This window comes from Lissotriton helveticus, chromosome 2_1 (assembly GCF_964261635.1).
Source record: "Lissotriton helveticus chromosome 2_1, aLisHel1.1, whole genome shotgun sequence".
In the NCBI taxonomy this organism is placed as follows: Eukaryota; Metazoa; Chordata; class Amphibia; order Caudata; family Salamandridae; genus Lissotriton; species Lissotriton helveticus.
In genome coordinates, this window is record NC_136059.1 from 1,994,252,518 (window position 1) to 1,994,274,566 (window position 22,049).

General features: G+C 43.1%; 1 protein-coding gene across 1 annotated transcript in view; it reads right to left on the reverse strand.

Annotated features, from left to right (window-relative positions):
* DCHS2 (dachsous cadherin-related 2) overlaps positions 1-22,049 on the reverse strand; it is a 499,472-nt gene that overhangs the window by 275,162 nt on the left and 202,261 nt on the right. Inside the window, exon 5 of the mRNA XM_078677916.1 lies at positions 8,277-8,464. Coding sequence (XP_078534042.1) covers positions 8,277-8,464 — 188 coding nt within the window. The remainder of the gene's footprint in view (positions 1-8,276; positions 8,465-22,049) is intronic.

The window sequence follows — 22,049 nt, forward strand, 5'->3', positions numbered from 1 at the left end:
CAAAAAATGAATCAGCGCCACAAGATGGTCCTGAGACCGAATAAAACGGCTCATCATGGTAAAAGGGGATAGGGGTAGATATCATCCAGCTTCCCCTTCACAGAAAACACGCGTTTCGGTGTGTGGCCCCAGTCGGGGCTACACCTTCTTCAGGTCGAGAAACAAAACAACGAATAAAGGGAGAGAGGGCCAACAGGAATCCAGGGGGCAGAAGGATTAGTATCCACCAGCCTGTAAAACACAGCGTGGAATGCACCGGGCAGATGGCCTTGCTAGGAGCCAGAAAAGGACGCTCTATTCTGGGCGACGCGTAGATGTCCAAACAAATCTTTAAAGAGGCAAAATCCAGGTGTAGGATGTTTTAATAGGAGAGCCGACAGAAAACGGGTTCTCAATCCAGAGAGGGGCGCTGCCGTAGGCAAGAATAGTTAACGCCCTCCGATCCGAGGATCCAGGTATTATCGGCGAAAAACAGCTCATGCAGTGAAACATGGGACGTCGGGCTCCTCGTTTCCTACCCAGTAGAGGCGGCGTCTACAGTTAACACTTGTGCATACCTAAGAGATTTCACAAGGGCAGAGTAGAGTAAGAAACTTTAGGAGTCTGATTTGTACTACCACCAGAAACATAGGCAAAGTAGCACCTCTTACCATAAATGCTCAATAGTATATATTGTAGAACCATTCACTTAAGTTCAGTACCAGTACATTCTGTAATGCATTCTCTGACTTATTAAGTGCTGCACCTCTGCCTGACATCTCTCTGGAGTAATGGAGCTTGGTTTCCCAGTCAATCTATTTGGACCACTAGATACATATGCAGGGGGTTTTAAAAAATATGTTAGATTCAGCGTGTCATGTCAAGAACAGAAGATGTCCTCAGTGTCATACTTAGGAGATGTAGAAAATTGTTAAAGAAACTTTCTAAATAGTGTTATTTTTAGTTGTCTGCTTGAAAATATGTGCCTTCCTAACCATACATTTTTTTGCCAACCCTATGTCCTGCTGTGGAATTTCTACATTTATTGTTGTATTACAGAGCATCAGAGTATAGTATTGACAGCGAAACTATGTTTCTGTGTGGAAAAAACTCCATGTGCTACAACCCCTTGAATAAAGCGACTCTCCCTTTTCTTTATCTAAAGAGGAACTTACTCCTGCCTTTACCAGGACTTCTCTTCATGTTTGAAGCCTGTGAAAGTATGTGCTCAGTGCATATAAATGCACGTAAACAGATGAGTGTGTTGGTGTTTAGTGTACAGTGCAAAGTCGCTGGGCCTTTTCCAACCCATCCATAGGTTTTTGTTCAGAAGTCAAATTTTTGGTTCACAAATTCCACATTTGTGGTTGGAATTTTAAGTTCAAATCGATTTTTGAGCATCCATGTAACACTTAGGTGAAGAAATGTTTTAAAAATTGAGCCCTGTAAGAGGTATCAAAAGTACTGTCCGCAACCCCTCTGCCTAGCAGAAGATCTACAGTAAAAGGCTGATTATGAGATACGAGGCAATAAATTCAATAGGCCCATACTGTCTCTGCAATTACTTTAACATGGATATTACTAGATATCGTCTTGGATCATGTGGCTCACTTTTATTAGTTGTGCCATCAGTCTACGAAAGATCTCTTTCCTTTGTAGAAGTGATACTCTATAATACACAACCAAAAGCTCCATGCACAAGGTCCAAAGCCATCATACACGCTTCAAATTCTGAAAAGATACCCCTTTCTCTAGTCTCACTACTTTATCCAAGACACATTGTTTTTAAGTGACTGAAGGTATACGTGAATTATTTCTTGATGTGCACATTTCAATTACTCAGTTCAATTCAATAGACAGTAACAAGAAACCTCAGCAATGGAAATACATCAATATATATATTTGTAAATGTGAGAACATGCCACTTGGTCACCCACAATTTTTGCTGAATTTTATTGCTGATTTTTAGACACTGCACACTGGGTCACTGCTGTCCAGTGCTCTGCCCTGTAAAACATGTACGAATTGGCTAATTCCTGATTGGTGTATTTAACTTTCTTAGGAGGCTGCAGTATATGGTGCAGAAAATGCACATATGGCGTAGAAAGGAAAAATGTCACTTATGAGCTGCAGTGCTAATTTTGGCATCCACTAATGTGAAAGAGGAAAACATAGCTTCAGGCCTACTATAGTAGCCTTACTACTGAAGTATAAAACATAAAGTATAAAACAGCCTCCCAAAATAACAACTTTTAGCAGGTAAAAACCTACCTTTTAAACATTAGTAAGTCCGCCTATGTAAGCAGTGTAGCCTACAATGTAAGGTGGATGGAACTTAAAAGTAGAACATGTAGAAAATTAATGTTTCCATGTCCCTATAGTGTCCATTGATAGCGGATGTTGTGCCTGTCTATTAGGGTGAGAAGCTGTATCTCGAGGCCCTGGCCTCATCCTTGGCAGCTTTTAAAGCAGGCTTACCAGGAGACCCTTGCCCTCCCAGGATGTTTGAAATGGCCTTTCCTGTGGTGGGGGCATGCCTCTGAGATTTAAGAAGGCCATGCTTTGCCCATAGTTGAAGAAGGTCGGAGCAGATCCGAAAAACTTAAAAAATTATCATCCAGCATTTCTGTTACCACTCCCAGCAAAAAGTTTGGAGGGGCATGTAAATGAACTCACCAAATTTATAGAGGATCATCAATTGCTTGATGTTCGCCAGTCAGGCTTTCGGGCCCATCATAGTACTGAGTTGATGATGGTCTCTGTATGGTACTGGATGAGCTTAGACTGCCGGCTGACAAGAACAAGTACTCCGTATCGATTTTGCTGGACCTTACTGCAGCATTCGATACGGTGGACCATCAAGTGCTTACGGACCGGTTAATGGCATGCAGGACTACAGGGTCCCCCCTTCTGTGGATTTTTTAATTCTTGAATGGTGGTCACAGAGGGTTCAGATGTGTGTACCAATCATCGCTGCATCGACTTCACCTTCGAGAAGCCTACCACGCACCACTGGAGCAAAATCACCGAAGAGCAGCTACTCCCCACCCTCGACCCAGTCCAGATTCTGCAGCAACTACAGCACAGAAACTGCCCTCATCGCCGCCACCGATGACATCAGGGCCCTGCTGGACAACAGTGAGACCACGGCCCGCATCCTCCTTGACATTTCCGCCGCTTTTGACACAGTTTGCCACTGCACCCTACACACTCGCCTCCACGACGCAGGAATCCAAGGCAAAGCACTGAACTGGACCACCTCCTTCCGCTCCGGCAAAACGCAGTGTGTCCGCCTCCCTCCCTTCCGATCCAAAGCCACTAAGATCATCTGTGGCGTACCTCAAGGATCTTACCTCAGCCCAACGTTGTTCAACATCTACATGGCCCCACTCGCCCAAGTCGCCAGACTGCACAACCTCAACATCATCTCGTATGCCGACGACACACAACTGATCCTTTCGCTCACCAAGGACCCTCTCATCGCCAAAACCAACCTCCACCAAGGAATGAAAGCTGCCACCGAATGGATGAAGAACAGCCACCTGAAGCTGAACTCTGACAAGTTGGAGGTCCTCATTCTCGGCTCCAACCCCTCTGCCTGGGACGAATCCTGGTGGCCGACTGCCCTGGGAGCAGCACCAACACCCTGGGATTCATCCTCAATTCAACCCTCTCCATGACCAAGAAAGTCAACGCCATCTCATCCTCCTGTTTCAACACCCTCTGCATGCTCCAAAAGATCTACAGGTGGATCCCCACCGACACTAAAAGAACGGACACCCAGGCCCTCGTCAGCAGCAGACTGGACTACAGAAACGCCCTCTACGCGGGAGACCCAGCCAAACTGCTGAAATGACTGCAACGCATACAGTACGCCTCTGCGCGCCTATACCTTGACATCCCTTGCCACAGCCACAGCACACCCCACCAGAGAGACCTGCACTGGTTTCCAGTTAACAAGAGGATCACCTTTAGGCTCCTCACCCACACACACAAAGCACTCCACAATACCGGACCAGCTTACCTCAACAAATGACACACCCCGAACCACCAGCTCCATTCCGCCGACCTCGCCACCGTCCCCAGCATCCGGAGAGCGACCACCGGCGGCAGATAATTTTCCTACCTCGCTGCCAAGTCCTGGAGCACCCTCCCCATCCTCCTACAGCAGACAGAAGACCTACTTCCCTTCAAGAGGTTTCTCAAGTCCTGGCTGTTCGAGCAGTAGCAGCAGCCCCCCCCCCCCCCCCAGTGCCTTGAGACCCTCACGGGTAAGTAGCGCGCTTTACAAATGTTTTCATTGATTGATTGATTGTGGTCATATTTGGTCATCTTTCCAGAGAAGGGGCATTTTCTTGTGGGTGCCTCTGGGCTCTTCGCTGTCCCCACTATTGTTTAATATTTATCTCTATCCTCTGATTGTGACATTAGCACAGTTGTAAATGTAAATGTAAATGTATTGTATTTATATAGCGCACTTCTACCCTGAGGCCTCGTAGCACTGTATTCATACCGCTGTGGAACCCATCCTGGCTTTCCTGTGAAATATCCACTCCTGGGCACCCCCAGGGTGCAGCCAGGCATCCAAGCGCTGCTGGGGCCGTTGTGGAGATTAAGCAAGCTATTGCCCAGAGTCACAGAGTGGCACCCATGATTAGACTAGGCACCAAGGCGAGAATTATCAGGTCCGGGGACTGCCGTTAGACTGACAACTGTGTAACTATATGGATGACACCCAGCTGATCTTACAGATTGAGAATTCCTGGCAGGGTTAGTGGAATGTGCAGATTATCTTAGGTTCACTGTGAATTGGATGGCAGCTATCTCTCTGAAAGTGAATCCGGACAACACTGAGGTGCTGGCAATCACCACAAAGGGAAAACCTTGGATAGATGGTTTTTGGCCCTGGGAACGAGGTCCAGTCTCTGAATCCGTGCAAGCTATGAAAAGCCTTGGTTTTAAGCTGGATAGTAACCTGTCGATAGCTGGGCAGTTAGCGACATTGGTTGGGAGTTGTGCGGGCCTTCTTAGGCAGCTCCTGAAATTGGTTCCTCTTCTTTATTTTAGAATAATGCGAACAGTGGTGACTGCACTGATTGTGCCTCGGTTGGACTATGGCAATGCCTTATACATCAGGGGTCCCTGAAAAGCTGCTGGGTAAACTTCAAGTAATTATGAATGATGCTGCAAGATTATTGTTCAAACTAACAAGACAGGAGCATGCCATGCCATTGCTGCAACAATTACACTGGCTGCCAGTTAAACAGAGGGCCAGGTTGAGGGGAATGTACATGTGCACAAGGCATTGTATTGCATGGTACCACACTATATTGAGGATCGGCTGAGGTTCTATATACCTGGACACCACCTCCCTCTTCTGAGGCGATCTTACTGACCTGCGCACGCTTTAATTATACTACTTTGGGCAGTCTGGCTTTTTAAGTTCTGATACTACAGATTTGGAATGGATTACTAGAAGGCTTCCAAGGAGAATCTTCTCTCCTTCCATTTCATAAGAGATTGAAAACGTTTCTATTTGAACAGGCCTTTGGTAGAGATTGATGTGACTTTTCATTTTAATAATTCTGGTACAATATGGTTTCATATCCCTTAGATAAGCACCTAGAGACCGGTGTTAATTGTGTGCTGTATAAATGTTATTAACATAACAAGCCCCTGTGTTAGGCCTTGCTGCCCATCCCAAAAACATAGAGTGCAGATTAAAATATTAATACTTATCTAGGTAATGGGACCAGCTAATTAATAAAAATCCAATTCAATTGTGAAGTCAACTTTTTTATCAATAATTTTAATTTTACGGAGTTACCCTTTACCTGCCTGAACTGTCAAAAGACTAATTAGCTTTAGCCTCTGTCAGCTGCAATACTTTCCATACTGTTGCTAAGATTGGTGTGGTAATAGTACAGGTTTTGTACTTTTGCTCACATTGGAGTGGAATTAGTAAATCTCACCTGCCAAATCCATCACTTTCCTACTGTTGCTAAGATTGGAGAGGGAATAATAAATGTTACCTCTTCTCTACCCGCCCCCCCAGAGGCCATAACTTTCCCTAATATTGCTACTATTAGAGTGGGAATAGTAAATCTTACCCCTTCAAAGCCCAACACGTTCCCTACAGTTGCTAAGATTGCAGCGGAAATAGTAAATGTTACCCATCTAAAATCCAACAGTTTTCCTAATATTTCTTCCTTAGCAGTAGTAACATTTCTATACATTTTTCTATTGTTTTCTTAAAAGATTTGTAAAACCTAATTGGTCATTTTGTTTTATGTTTGATTTCTTTGGTTTATTCTTTTATTTAATTTATTTTTATACATTTCGCTATATGTTTTTGTTATATATTTTACCATTTTCATTGTTATTATTATTTTTGGACCCGACCCTTTCTTCAGGGTTTCCCCCAAACATTTTGTCTTCCTTCTCCCCTTTTTGCTGAATTTGTTTTTGTAAGCTTAAGGACTATGGGTTCTTTACCACTGCTAACCAATGCAAAAATAAACACATTCTCTACTTAACACATGGGAATGCTCCACCAGTAACTTTGCTAATCCACAATTGGCAAATTTAATTTACTTATAAGTCCCTAGTAAAGTGCACTACATGTGCCAGGGGCCTGTAAATTAAATACTAATAGTGGGACTGCAGCACTGCGTGTGCCATGCACTCAAGTAGCCCTTTAAACCTGTCTCAGGCCTGCCCTTGATGAACCTATGTGTGCAGTTTTAAACTGCCATTTCAACCTGCAGCACGGACCACTGCCTACTCTTAAAAAATGAAACTGCCTAGTTTCATTTTTTCTTTTTAAATGCATCCCATTTTCCACTAAAGAAAACGGGCTGCATTTAAAAAAGAAATTGCTAAGCCTGCTCACTTTGGGGTAAGTTGACACAGCACCTGCGCATGTTTTTATGCTGCACCACGTAGGTATATTGGATGGCAAACGTAGCACGTGAATGTGTCTGATTATTAAACTGCCCCTTACAACACACCTATTTGTAAGCTGTTGTCATGATTATATTGTGCCTTCATGTGTTGCTAAGTTTTAATAAAAGGGCTTGCTTAGTGGTTTGTTTTAAGAAACTCTTGTGTCACTTACTAGTCTTGAAAAAGCACACCATTACTTCTGAATGCATTTAACAATGAACACTTGAATTTATATTTTGGATATAGGCTCCCCATATTTTAATTCTGTCATATATGCTTTTCCACCTTTTGTCTCTCTCTCTCCCTTAGGTGGAATCGTTGCGCTGCAACCATTCAGTTGCAGTGTCATACATATTGAGTGACCATACCTTATTAGAAAGTAGGTCTCATGCCCTACAGGGGGCGCTAAATCACTATTTTTGGTCCTGATGAAATGCCGACTGACCCTTTGGGCAATCAAGGCATGAACCATGTCGACCTCACTTTGCTAATAGCTATCTAGGTGCATTGTGACCATACGATAGCACCACTGTTTTTACTTAGTCCTGGTACCCTTACCCTATAAAAAAATGTTTTCAGGGCACCAGAGTCTATTTTAGACACACTCCACTTTTCACTTGACACACTTTCACACAGCCTCCTCTCATGCATTCACTCAAACGGCGTATTTGGATCAAAAGATCTCCGACAAAGAGCCCCCAGGCCCATCAGGCATTGCAGCGCCGGCCAGACGAGGAGCGCACAATGATGAAGCATGACACCCTAACAGGTGTGTGAGGGCATTAAGATCTGACCTTTTGGTTTCCCCACAACAGAATTACTAGCCTTGTGGGTTCACCACTTAGTGACCACTTATGAGGAACTTCTCCAACCTTGATGGCCAGTTCGTTAGAAAGCAATCACAGACATCGTGGTGTGATGGCTGCGATTCCTAATGGGATGCAAATTGCAACCTACCTCATTAATTTGCATGAGGTATGTCTATCCTGCAACCCACTAGGAATCGCTAATGAAACACAAAGAAGTGTCATACATTAGGAATATTGATTTCCTAATTGCGATTCAGAGAGAATCTCATAAAGGAAATTGATAATCCTAATGTCAGTACATCTGTCCCAAAATTAATTCATAAACTAGGTCTACAGATTTCCTAATTGCGATTTTTGCAATTCGTAGATAATCGCAATTAGGAAATGGGTTTCCTACTGTTTGTACATCTGGCTGCCTCTCCACTGACTTTGGTTCGCTGACATTTTTTTGCTGCAAGTTGTAAAACCAACAGAATCCTCTAGATGGTGCTCATTTCACACCACTAAAACACTAGTTTGGCCAGTGTGATATAATTCACAAACCTTGAAGCGAAGCTCTTTTCCAGGTTGGAACTGTGGGAAGACGGGCTCGTTGTCGTTCACATCGGTAATTGCAATGTGCACTGTGGCTGTAGAATTGTGCCTCGGTGCACCATGGTCAGTCACCAGTACGGACAGTTCATGGTAAGACGTCTGCTCACGGTCCAACGAAACCCAATTGATAATTTCACCTGAAAGCCAATGAAAATAGCAATATTATGATAAGGTGCGCAGGAGCACACGACTAAAGAAAGTCACTTTATAATACATATAGGGGCAGATTTACAAGCCCCGTGCGCCACTTTTGCGTCACTTTTGACGCACAAATGGCGCACGGGGTTTGTAAATCTGCCCCATAATCCTTTAGCCAGATTAAGATGGTTCACGTATTACAATATTCTAGCTATATTTAATTAGCCGAGTATCAAGCGCTGCGTAGAAAGTCTTGCATTCCGAGACATTGGAAGTGTAGTGCTTACGGTGTTTGAGACAGGAGCTTAATATTCATCAGACTTAGACCCGGAGCAAACGAGAGAAAGACAGAAAAGGGAGGAAGCAGGAGGAAGATAGGAAGACACTGACAACATGAGAAAGCAGGGATGGAAAATAACCATCAGGATGGATTTAAAGAGACAGGAAGTGCAGTGTGGTGGAACAAAGAGGCATGAGGTGGAATCAAGACTAGGAAGCCTCTGTATTTGGCCACCCCGGTATTCAGTAAATTAAGCACTGGACAATTCCAAGAATACTTGGGAACTAATATCAAGTTACTGTCACTCTAAATCTGCACCCCTTCCCCCCCACCAACCAACCAGGTAGCTGCTTCCCACAAGTCAGGTGAGACGGTGTTTTAAATACAACTTATGCAAAAACAAGAAAAGAGAGGTCAGATCAAACACTTGATCAATCTAAGCGTAATCTCTACAGAACACAATTCAAGGAGTCAACACAAGATTATCACATCCGATTTGGGTGATAAAGAAAGCCCTCACACACTGACCTAGTCAGTGTCATGCTTCATCATCGGGCCCCACCGAAAGAGGCCGAATGCCTCTTCGGTGTGCTACGACGCCAGAAAGACTGCGGAGCTGGTTTTGTGTGTGGAGGACGTGCTCTTGTTTACAGTGAAATATTAAAAGTGCCTAAAAAAAGGGTATCAAAAACAAATTTTAATAAATGATCCCTGAGGCACAAAGTAAAGAGTATTACGTGTCTGTATTTACTTGCCAAGGTTCAAGATTGGTAAAATACAGAATATACTCAATTTCTTTTAGTCAACATGTTTCAGCCATAAGGGTGGTATATTACCGTGGCATTCTTCAGGACTACCGGAATTCCGGAATTGAGGCCACAACCAGGTTTGCAGCGGGTCGAGAGCGCTGAGGGCGATGTGCCAGGTCGCTCCGACCCCCTCCCGAGACCCATGGTGCTAGTAGCGCCCCTTTTGAAAGTGCAGTGACACTCTGAATTTACGGAGTATTTTTTGGAATCGAGTACTTTACTCTTCCAACATTTTTATGCACTTTTTTCACCTTTTATTTTCACTTTCACGTCCCCAGGTCAGGGTGGGTGATTAGAGAGCCCATACCGCCGGGGTATAGTCCTGAAGAATGCCACGGTAATATACCACCCTTATGGCTGAAACATGTTGACTAAAAGAAATTGAGTATATTCTGTATTTTACCAATCTTGAACCTTGGCAAGTAAATACAGACACGTAATACTCTTTACTTTGTGCCTCAGGGATCATTTATTAAAATTTGTTTTTGATACCCTTTTTTTAGGCACTTTTAATATTTCACTGTAAACAAGAGCACGCCCTCCACACACAAAACCAGCTCCGCAGTCTTTCTGGCGTCGTAGCACACCGAAGAGGCATTCGGCCTCTTTCGGTGGGGCCCGATGATGAAGCATGACACTGACTAGGTCAGTGTGTGAGGGCTTTCTTTATCACCCAAATCGGATGTGATAATCTTGTGTTGACTCCTTGAATTGTGTTCTGTAGAGATTACGCTTAGATTGATCAAGTGTTTGATCTGACCTCTCTTTTCTTGTTTTTGCATAACTAACCGGGGACTGAGAGAGTGTCTCCTTCTCCCTACCTCTCCCTTTGTTGTTAAATAATTAAATACAACTTATACAAAAGTAGTAACCTGGCACAGATCAGAAAAGTTATCAGTGTTAAGGCAATGCTGTGGTAATCCAAACATTTTGTAATATCACGTTAAAAAAATATTTAGAATATTTTTGTCTCTCAACGTTTACTCCCCCCCCGGACAGCAACAAAGTAGATGCAAAATTGTCTCCCTGTTGTATTTACAAAATCTGCAATTTACATGGTTTCTCTAATTACTTTACTAGAATGACTTACATTTGATTATGGGAAATACATACAAATTATGTTCTGTCTGATTGTTTTAGTGGGGTATTCCTCAAGATAGTATTGCTCGGTTAATGACTCCTATGACGTGTTAGACCTGGCATCCTTAGGGTGATCTTCCTCAGGCTTTTTTCCTTTTTCCTCCTTTTTTTGCTGAATCTTTTTTTGTGTTAGGACTCTGAGCACTTTACCACACTTTACCACTGTAAACCAGTGCTAAAGTGCATGGTCTTCTCCCCTAAACATGATGACATTAGTGTGTACCTGATTGGCATATTTGTTGTGCTGGTAATTCCCTTTTAAAGTGGTATGCCATATACCCAGGGTCTATACTTCAAATGCTACTAGTGGGCGGCAGCACAGATTGAACCACCCAAAGGAGTAGTTTTTCAAATCTGTCCTAGGCCTGCCCCTGCAGAGCCTGTGTGTGCAGTTTACTGCCACATCAACTTGACATTTAAAACTACTTGCCAAGCCTTAAACTCCCCTTTTACATATGTCACCCCAAAAGTAGGCCGCAAGAATCCTAAGGGCAAGGTGCCATATCAGTAAAAGGTAGGACGTGTGTTTAATCTTTGCATATCCTGGTAGAGACAAACATCCCAACTCGTTTTTCACTACTGTGAGTCCTACCCCTCTCATGGACTAGCACTGGGAATTCCTGAATACACTTTAAAGCTGAAATTCCTGATCAGAAAGGAGTCATTTTTTAATGCTTCATAGCTTTGCAATAGTAATGATAACTCCTCTTAACTGATAAAGCTTGATTTAACAGTACTGTTTTAGAAATAAAACTTTTAGAAAGTGGACATTTCTTTGCACTTACTGCTCTGCGTGCCTGACAGCCTGTCTCCAATACACATCTGGTGTGGGTGACAGCTATACTTTGTGCATTTCCTCTAGAAAGCCACAACACAGATAGGATAGGTGTGTCTGAGTTCCCATCTACATATATCTGCATTCCGATGGCCTTGCTATGTCAGGATGGAACGGAGGAGTTAGCACTACACTTAAATAGGCTGTGGCCTGTTCCACACAAAGGACTGATTGCCCGCCACAGATAGCCTGGCAGACAAGATGGTGTTAAAAGGGATCCTTGTGCACCTCAGACGGCTGGTTTGAATCCCCCCCCCACCTCATCAAAGGGACTTTTGGGTATAAGTGCTGGGTCTCTAGCACCCTAAAATTAGAAACTTTTGGATCTTGAACTGAACCTCTGTCAGAAGGACTAATGTGCTGCTTAAAGGACTCATCTATGGACTGCCAACTTGGAAGGCCTGCTTTTCTCTGGTGTTGCCCAGCTGCTTTCTGCTCTCTGACTCTGCTGACTCAGCTGGACTCGACTGACTGCAGACTCAGCTGGCCACCTCCATATCCACCAAGTGATCTCTAATGGCTTATTGGCTTGCCTCATGTTGCTTGAGACTCAAAGATATTGAAGTCTCTACCCCTGCACCTATGTCTGGCTCATTGGAAGTGGCCCAGATATTTGCAACATTGATTTTGATGCATCTCCTGTCTGTGTATAACAGAATCAGTGCATCAACCCAGCTGCAAGAGTAAAATCAGTGCATTGCATCTGAACCAGCACTTTGCCATCCAGAGATAGACGCATTGGACAGCGTATCGACGCCACTGCAGATTGGTGAGATCAGTGCATCCCCTCGACTGCATGGAAGAATCTGGTGCATTGCCCGAAGCCTCTCAACTCTGGAACCCCTCTTTGGAACTAACGCATGGCCTTCACTGCATGGAGAAGATCGGCACATGTAGTTGTTTGCTGCCAGTAAGGGTACTTTGTTCACTGGGGCCCGCATGGGCCCTGTAGCTGGCCAGCACTTCTTCTCAGTCGGCCCAAACTTTGACTTTGCCCCGGTCCACTCAACGCAAAGTAACATTTTTAATGCTACTTACTTCTAAGAGCTTTACTTCTTGCATTCCTTTAAAATTCAATATCTCAACTTCTATTCAATGGATTTTTGTTGTTTTGGTCTGCTTTTGTTTACAATGGTCTATTTGTATGTATAGAGTCTTTTTGTGGTGTATTCATTGGGTTACTTTGGGAATGTGTTGCACAAACGCTGGACACATTGTCTCTTTAGATAAGCTGACTACTATGTGCCAATCTACCAGAGTGTGCGTGCAGGTTAACCTTTTGCGCGTACTTAGCTTACCCTGATTAAAGTGGTAGTTCCTGTCTGGATTTGGTGCATACCTCAGACAACCAGGAAATCCATTTCTATCATGACCTAATCATTAAGTTAGCGTGGCTGGGTACTTTGTATTCAATTTAGTCAAAGGCACATGAGAGTAATAGCACCTGAGATTACAGTGCGCCTTTAAAACAGTTTTTGAACTATTGTCTGTCCAGGCAGAACCAAATCTATATTGGCTAAGATTAAATAGGTCTTGAATACAGCTTTTAATAAACTTTGCTTCACATTTCTATACTAATTGCAGTATTTATTGAAAGCTACCTTACATATAAGAACTTTACTATATAAATCAAATTCCAATCGGATCTGTGAGCTATGTGAACTATGTATACCTTGTGGTAGTTGAAAGACCTTTTTAAATTTGCGGCTGCTCCGCTATGACAGAGGAGTTTCGCCCCACTGCTTTCTCGTAGTGCGAGTAGCAAAAACATAAACTGGTCATAACTTCAAGTTATTACCATTTTTTATGTTCAAAATATTTTATTAGGTGTTATAATAAACAAGTGACAATATAGAAAATTACTTTGAAAATACCCGAGGAGAACACATAGAGAATATTGAGACAATTAAATTCCAACAGGTACAATATAATATAAAATACTAATGTTACTGAAAATAAAAAAGGGAAGGAGAAGAAACAGGAATACATATGATAGTTATAATCATTAAAATGGAGCTACTATCAAACTGAGACAAAGTTGATATAATAACGAAAATAATTTAAAGAGATAAAAATACATTTTTAGAAGAAAATAAATACTTATCAATAGGTTTTCAAAATAGATGATAAGAATTACAATTATGATGAATACCATTCAAAGATAAATGAGCTCCTCTTCTAGTAAAAATAACCCATGACCACCAAACATGGAAAGATAACAATGAAATATCTTTCCAACATGTTGTAATGGATTTTAAAGAAGATGATATCAGGAAATCAAAAAGTTTACCTTCTAAATCAAGTAATATTTTAGTAAGAACGACCGATTTACAAATTAACATTTTAAATGAAAGATCTTGATGAATATTAAGTATTTTTCTTATAATATTCCAAACTTCAGTCCAAAATTTAAAAACAGAAGGACGTTAAAAAATAATATGTTTTAACGAACCAGCATGCAAATTACAGTGCCGACAATTTGAAGTTGGAAGAAGTTTAGCTTTAAATAATCTCAATGGAGACCATAGATGATTGTATAAAATATAGTTTGTTTGATAAAGCGAAAAAAGGTAACCATCCTGAGATATTAAGCCAAATAGTTTTCCTTTTTTCATGAGATAGAGAAATTGAAAGCTCATTATTCCAGAATGTTGAAATTATGTTGATATTTTTACCTTGAAATGTAATCATCTTTTTATACAATATAGAAACACCAGGAGGTAAGGTAGATATCATTTGAATATAAATTGATAAATCTGATTTAGCATTAGAAGGTATATTTAGAGGAAATGAATCCAATATAGAATTACATAGAAGTTCATATTTTAGGAAATCAGAGGAAGGTAAATTAAATTTTGTCTGTAAAACATCAAAAGATATAAAAGCATTACCATTTTAAGTTTCGTTTGCGGGTGGGGCTGCTCTGCTAACTGGGCTGAGGAGGAGTGGTTTTCCCACTCCTAAGTGCGCAATGACTGTTGGGTCGGCCCCTTTCGGCTGCCCAAACCAGTCATGCACACTTTCCCCTTCTCCATGCAGGCTGCATTACAGCCTGCATGGAGAAAATGCCCACCCCTCCGGCCCCTGGCTGAGCGCCGCGCCACAGCACACAGACCAATCCCAGCTCTGCATTGCAGTGTTGTGTTTGGCCTTGGGGAGGGAGCCTGGCTGCCTGCTTCCTGTTCTTGGGGTCGGTGACAGGAGAGCAGGAGCAAAGAAGACGCGGGACACAGCCTCAAGGTAAGTTATTTTTTTTATGCTCTCTGCTGCAGGAACCCCCCCCCCCCGCACCTGCCCCCACCCGCAAGACTACTAAAGCAGCAACCACAATTTTTGTCAGGGTGAAAAACAGAATAAATCCCCAAATAAAACCACAAATTAATCTATGCTTAACCATCTGGTACCTTAGCATGAAGCAGTCAGGCTTAACTTCAAAGCAATGTGTTCAGTATTTCTGCAGCACTTCAAATAGTAATAGAGTGGAAATACAACACAAGAAAAATCCCACACCAAAATAGAAAGCTAGAGTAAGATGCAATAAATTATTTGAGACGAAAACAACAAAAATCTAATTGGTGGAAACTGAGACATGAAGTTTCAGAGTTTTAGGTAAAAATAGTGCCCAGAAATACAAGGCCCCAACTGTGGTTATCTGATCTTGCTGGACCTGGACAAAAGCGGTACAAAAGGGGGTGGACCTGGACAAAGGCACAAGTTCAGGTCAACCACGATGGAGCGCAGGCCAGGTACAGCGACTTAGTTAGGCCAGCTAAACAAAAGTACTTTATATATCCTGGTTTGTGAACCAGCAGGAGATCCTGCATCGATGATGCATTTGCGCAGCGGTGGTTCTGAGGAGCTTCGTCGCTGCGATGTAGAGTCCTGCATCATCTAGAATACTGCTGACGAGGGGCTTGCAAAGAGAAATCCTGTGTTGAAGATGTGTTGCACACCGGCAGTTCCAAAGCGATACAGGGCTTCAATGCAGAGAGCTGCATCATTGTTGTGGATGCCATCGATGAAGAGCTTGCAATACAAAGGCATGCATCGAAGATGCATCATGCAGAGGCAGCTCCGAGGAAACTGCGAGCTGTGATGCAAGGCCCAGAATCAAGGATGCATCATGCTGCAACCGTTCCGATGTGACTGCTAGGAGATGTGTTGTGCTGGAATGGTTCTGCTTCACAGGACCACAGCTGGGCTGGCAGAGCACCTTGAGGCCCACCTCCTAGGATCCAGGATTGGGATAGCACCACTTGGGCGGTATGACTCACAGTAGACTGAGACCAGGTGCAGGGTTCAAGGTGGTTGGAGGCTTTTTTGTTCCTGAGGCTCTGATCAGGAGTCCAGCCAACTAGGCCTTAGAGTCACTCTTTAGGTCCTGGGTTCAAGATGCATGTCCATTCTTTTCACTCGGGCAGCAGGCAGCAGGGCAACAGACTAGCAGTCCTTCTTGCAGAGAAGCACAGCAGTCCTTCTGACCCTTCCACATGTCCAGAGGACATTGAAGAGTTGGGTCTGAGTGTCCAATATTTATACCTTTTGCCAGCTTTGAAGTAAGAGAAGGTTCTGGAGGTTTCAACCCCCGGAGGTGGTTGGAATTATCTGCCTCCATGCCATGGCACCCAGATTGTCTGGGGGTCACAAAAGACTAGTGTCAAACCATGTGTGATTGTGCTCAGGCAGAGCCTTTGTGATATGCAAATGTGGTAGGTGACAGCTCCTACTGCTCAAGTCAGAGATTACCCATCCTGCCAATATTTAGCTTCCCTTTGTCTCACTGTTTGGGAGCAAACCACAAAGACCAACTTACTGCAAGGTATATGTAGTCTTGTGAACCAGGATACAGTCTGCAGACACCAAATGGTTGGGACTAGAAAATGGCAACTTTCTAAACGTGGCATTTTCAGCATTCTGACTTAAAATCCAACTTTACCATTAAAGAGGGATTTAAAGTACAATTCTTAGACACCAACCCTGATATTCCTACCTGCTCCCAATTGTAAGGTATCACTTATTAAATGTAATAAGTTAACCCAAATATTATCCTATGGGAGAGGCAGGCCATGCAGTAGTGAAAAACGAATTTAAGAGTTTTTCACAACCAGGACATGTAAAAAGTTAAAAGTAAATGGAAATACACAGCACACTGCCCCATGAGCTATTAAGAGCCTACCCTAGGGGTGACTAATATGTACTGAAAAGGATGTTTTAGTCTTGATAAAATGTTTATTTTGCCAGGTTGAAATGGCAGGTAAAACTGCACACACAGGAGGCAATGACCTGAGACATGTTTTCAAGGCTACTTAGGTTGGTGGCACAATTACTGCTGCAGGCCCTGAGTACCTGTAGTATCACTGTACTAAGGGCTTACAAGTAAATTAAATGTGCCAATTGGGGGTAAGCAATTTCACCATATTTAGAGGAGACTGCACATGCACTTTAACACTGGTGAGCAGTGCTAAACTGCACAGAGTCCTATGGCCAACATAAATGAGATCAGCTAAAAATGGAGGAGTAAGGCTAAATGTTTGGGGTAGACCACCCGAAGGCTGACAAGTCTAGCAATACTTTAAATGGACCATGATCAATTGATTGACCTACATTTAATGATTTTGTTACTTTTTTCATTATGCATGGACATTAAGGATGGGGAAACTATGCATTATCTGTACTGGAGTGTATGTTTCACTCAGCTCACTCACACAATCCCATACAATCACACATTAATGCATTATCTCAATCAACTCATTCATTCATTCACACACCCACAGGCAGGACTTACTAGGGAACCAATAGGGACTTCAGGGTTGGCATAAACTTGCAGCCCGCTTCTCCTTCCTCATTACAGGTTGGGAAGGGTCCCACATGCCAGTTTTTTGGTCTGGTGGTGACGGTCAACAGGACAACAAGGGAGTTTGTTTGCCCATCATACTCTTTGCCTTGAGCATGGTTAGAGTTCTGCCTGATTCAAAATTACCACCACCTTTTTATGACCAGTGTTGCTTTAATGGTTAATTTCTCAATACAAGATTGTGTCATTATCTGCTGGGTTGAGGATCGTTCACTTCTGGCGTAGAAGAGGTTCTGGCAGTATATAAACCTTCCAGTCTATGTTTTGCAACACCTGTAGTTGGTATATACACACCCTTTGGTCGTGTGTACCTTGCTTTTGCTCCCAAGTTTTTTGTAACTGCTTGCTACTTAAATCTCTTAAGTTATTTTTGCAGCCTTACGAGTAGGAAGCAGTCTTCAGCTTTCACCTGGTCCAAGTTACCTTTAGGACTAATGGTGGTAAGTGTATCTGCTTTTGGGTTACCTTTGATACCTTTAATACTGTTAAGGGTGTATTGTGATATTAATGAAATCATTCACAATAAGTGGTCTGCTTCTGACTTACTTACCTGATCTTCTGGACTACATTGCTTTCTCTGCTTACCCTAACCCAAATTCACCTATTTTCCCTTATTCTACATCCCAAATCTCTGCAGTACAAACAGGTTTGCGAAATTGTGAGGCTTGTGGATAATCTATGCAGCCCTCTACTACTCTGTTCATGATATCCACTCACTCATCGTTTCCCACTATTTAATATAGGATTGGCACATTCGGTTTCTTAAGTTGTAAAACCACACCAAGCGCTGTCCTTCACATCAATTCAAACAATCCCCCTACTGCAGGGCTCATCTCACCTCATCTGGCCCCCATCTACAAACTTAGGGGCCGATTAGGATGGCGGACGGACCTGCGTCCGTCCGCCACCCCAGAGGTGGAGGGACCGTCTGCAGGGACAGCGGCGGTCCCTCCGTGCAAATTAAGATGGTGCCGCCACCCTGGCGGTCACATCCTGTATGTATAACATTGCGGCGGGTGCTGCTTGAAGCAGCACCCGCCGCAATGTTAAAACTGCATGTGTCTTACATTTACATGCACAAAGCAGCAGGCACCGCGCGGTGCCTGCCGCTTTGTGCATGTAAATGTTGGGGGGTACCATAGGTACCCCCCATGTGCACCCCCACCCCCCAACACCCCTGGGGGCCCACAACGGGCCCCCAAACGCCAATGTCCACATGCTTTTCTACGGCGGAAAACCCGCCGTGGAAAGCATGTCTCCGCCGGCTTCCTAATATGGCTGGCGGTGTCTGATAGACACCGCCACCATATTAGAGCTTTTCCGCTGCGGTCGGAAGGCGACCGCGGCGGAAAAGCGGCGGACGGAAACATGACCCCACCCAGCCATCCTAATCTGGTGGGGGGTCTTTTCTGTTTCCGCAGCGGTGAATCCGCATCCTCCGGGCCGGCGGTGGCTTCCACCGGCCCGGAGGATGCGAATTCACCGCGATCCTAATGGGACCCTTAATCAGAACAATATCCAACTATCTCATGACTACTGAATATGCAGACATACTCCTTCCTTGACACTTCCAGATTCTAATATCTAGAGTACTACTCAGACGCTCACCCATGCCTGAAAACTTGATAGGTCTAGCCTACCAGACACTTTTCCAAGCTCTGGCCTGTACCTAAGGTGGTGCCAGGACTCAGGCGCCATCTAAAACCAACTTGAGATAGACAGCAGCCAAGTAGCAATTGGTGATTCATCCTGGTCAAAAGTTTTATCCTCAGACTTAGAAACGTTTCTGGAGTTTGAAAATGTTCTGTGTGGGTCAAGGCTGGAATAGAGGTAACCTAGCGGGGCTACATAATGTAAATTATTTCTGTTGAGAGGTCTGTAGCCTCAAACAGCACACCAAACAACATCAAGCAAGAAAAAATGCTATGATGAGGCAACAGATAATGTGTCTTTGTAGTCAACATGACACCTTGTTCTGGTCCTCTACAGATTTAAGGATTTAAGTTCTTTTTCCTAAGTCCTGACAGAAGAGACAGTGCATGAGGAATAGTCAATGATGCTTAAGACTATGCAAGGATGCTCTGGAGTGCACAAGGGAATGGTACAAGTGGTCTCATTGAGGGCACGATAGACTTATGGGGGTAGGGTGAAGAAGCATATGTGTCTGCCAGGGCTTCACTGGGAGCTGAGTGTGGGTTGCCTCCCAGGTGACTCTAGTGAACCGAATGTCCTTCACAGTAGTGGAACATTTTTCTGCTGCTGCAGTAGGCAGGACAATATTGTTTCTTTTGCAAGCTTCACACTTCGCAAAGCTTTCACAGTTTTCAAAAACAATTTGTGATGTTCTGAACACCACATTTACACAATGCTCCCTCGTGGAGTCTGCCTGATTTGGTGTATACGAATGTGTACTCCTTTCATTTTAGTGAATCACAAAGAAATGGCTCAAATTGCAGATAAATATCTAAGATGAAAAGATTTTCTATTTCTTTTTGAGAACAGGACCTTACAATATAAGCTACTAATTATTTAATAGTAAATTACACACGGTAATTGTTGGAATATCATAATTAAAAGGTGAATTAAGAGATGGTAAAGCTAAACTACAATTTATTTCAATAGCTGTTGAATTAAATGAGCAGCGGGGAAACATTGCTGCTGTAAACTCTTTCTGACACCAGCTCCCATCCATTCTACACATTTCACCATTCCACTGTACACAACTAGATAACATGGCACAATCATATACCTCATTTGCTATACATCATGCATGTAAAAACAGGAATACCACATACCTTGTGTATTCCAAAAACACAAGACAACACAATGGCTGACACACAGTTACAATAAACACAAGCAACAACAAGAAAATAAATTGAAATTAACAAAACAAAACTCAAGTTTTAGCAGAACAATCTAGTTCATTACAAAATCTCTAAATGACTCAGGCAACTTCTGCAAAGAATCTAGTTCATAACAAAATTGTAAGCCCATCAAGCAACTTCCTCAGCTTTTCTCAGAATATTCCTGTACCGTTGTCTCTCCACCACTCTATCATCTCTACTCTATGGGTCTAAGCCTCCTCGAGAACAGAACCAAAAGCTACTTGTGCAAGAATTTCAATAAACTTGAATCAGAATATTCAATATTCCCTGACAACATTCCTCCACTGCCAACTACATTGCACAATTATACTCTCCCTAAGTTGCAAACTGTCCCACTTTCCACTCTCACCGCACCAAATATTATCTTTGTAACCCTGACAGGACTAAACCATTTGGGACCAATCCTCTTTGGCATCTCTGGCACTTTGATCAACAAAAATTGTCCTATGGTGATCTCCTTCAACAATTTTAGCTCTGCAGAATTGCATCTTGTGTTTATAAAGATTGACCTTATCTCTCAATCCTACAAAACTGGCTAACTTGATACCTTTGGTTTATCGTTCAACTACAACAGAGTCAGACATATCCCCAGATACCAACCTTGAATGGAGAAAAGCCTATGAAAGTGTTTGGAGTAGAAGACCAAAGTGTCTCTTGTGCAACATCTTTTTAACACAGTCCCACCTTTGTGGCTATTTAGGTTGATGCTCCAATCACTAAAAGGGATGAAACTGCCCATTGGTTTTGGGATGATAAATCACAATCCTTTTCTGCTGTATTCCACATCTGCCCACAACTCTTCCTTTTTCATGCTTGGAAATTAAGGGGCATTGTCCATAACAATAGACTCAGGTAAAGTATTTCACATTTTCAAAATACGTACAATACCAGTCATCTGACAAAATATAAGTCAAAATAGTCAATAGCTACTAAAGCATATGCCCCCTTCCTAGGCTAAATAGTAAAATACCCATGAATACAACACTCAACTTCTTACAGTGACCTTTATGTAGCTCAAAATGCTGGGGGGTGGTAGAACAAATATTGCTGGATTGGTCACTGATCTTACACATCTTGTAATTATGAACCCGCCTATATATCATTTCATCTATTCCAGCCATCAGAAATATTATATGACAGTTCACCTACCCCCAAATGCATCAAGCATCCACTCTGCGAATTCTAATTAGCGAAAAATACCGAATTGCTAATTAGAATTTGCAGGTTAGAATGCATCATCAAAATCGCAAAAAAAGTGCGATTCGCAATCGCCCGCATTCGCCGTATGCGATTTTCAAAAATCGCTATTAATTCGCAGAATCGGCTGTTTACCAACCCCAAATTGCGATTTCGCAATTACTGAAATCGCAAATAGCGATCTCGCAAATTGCGAGATCGCAAAAATGGGAAGTCGCATTTTGAGCACAATGATGACATCGCAACCAGGAAGTAGGCAGCTCCATCAATCATTTGGAACACAGAGCTGGAGAGAGGAGGAGGCACAGCACTGAGCTCCAGGAGACACACCCTGCAGCCCCAAGACAAGACATGCATTGCAACCACAATGTCCCAGGATGCAGCAGGATCTAGTGAAACTGGCAGGAAGAGGAAAGTCAGATTCTCAGAACAGGAGCTCGAGTACCTGCTTAAGGGAGTCAGCAAGGACCTTGATAAGCTTTTTGGAAAGCTGTCCAGGAAAGTGCCCGAGGCTGACAAAAGGCGCATCTGGCTGCGCATCAGGGCAAAGGTCAATGCCGTAGGAGTGACACAGTGGTCAATCG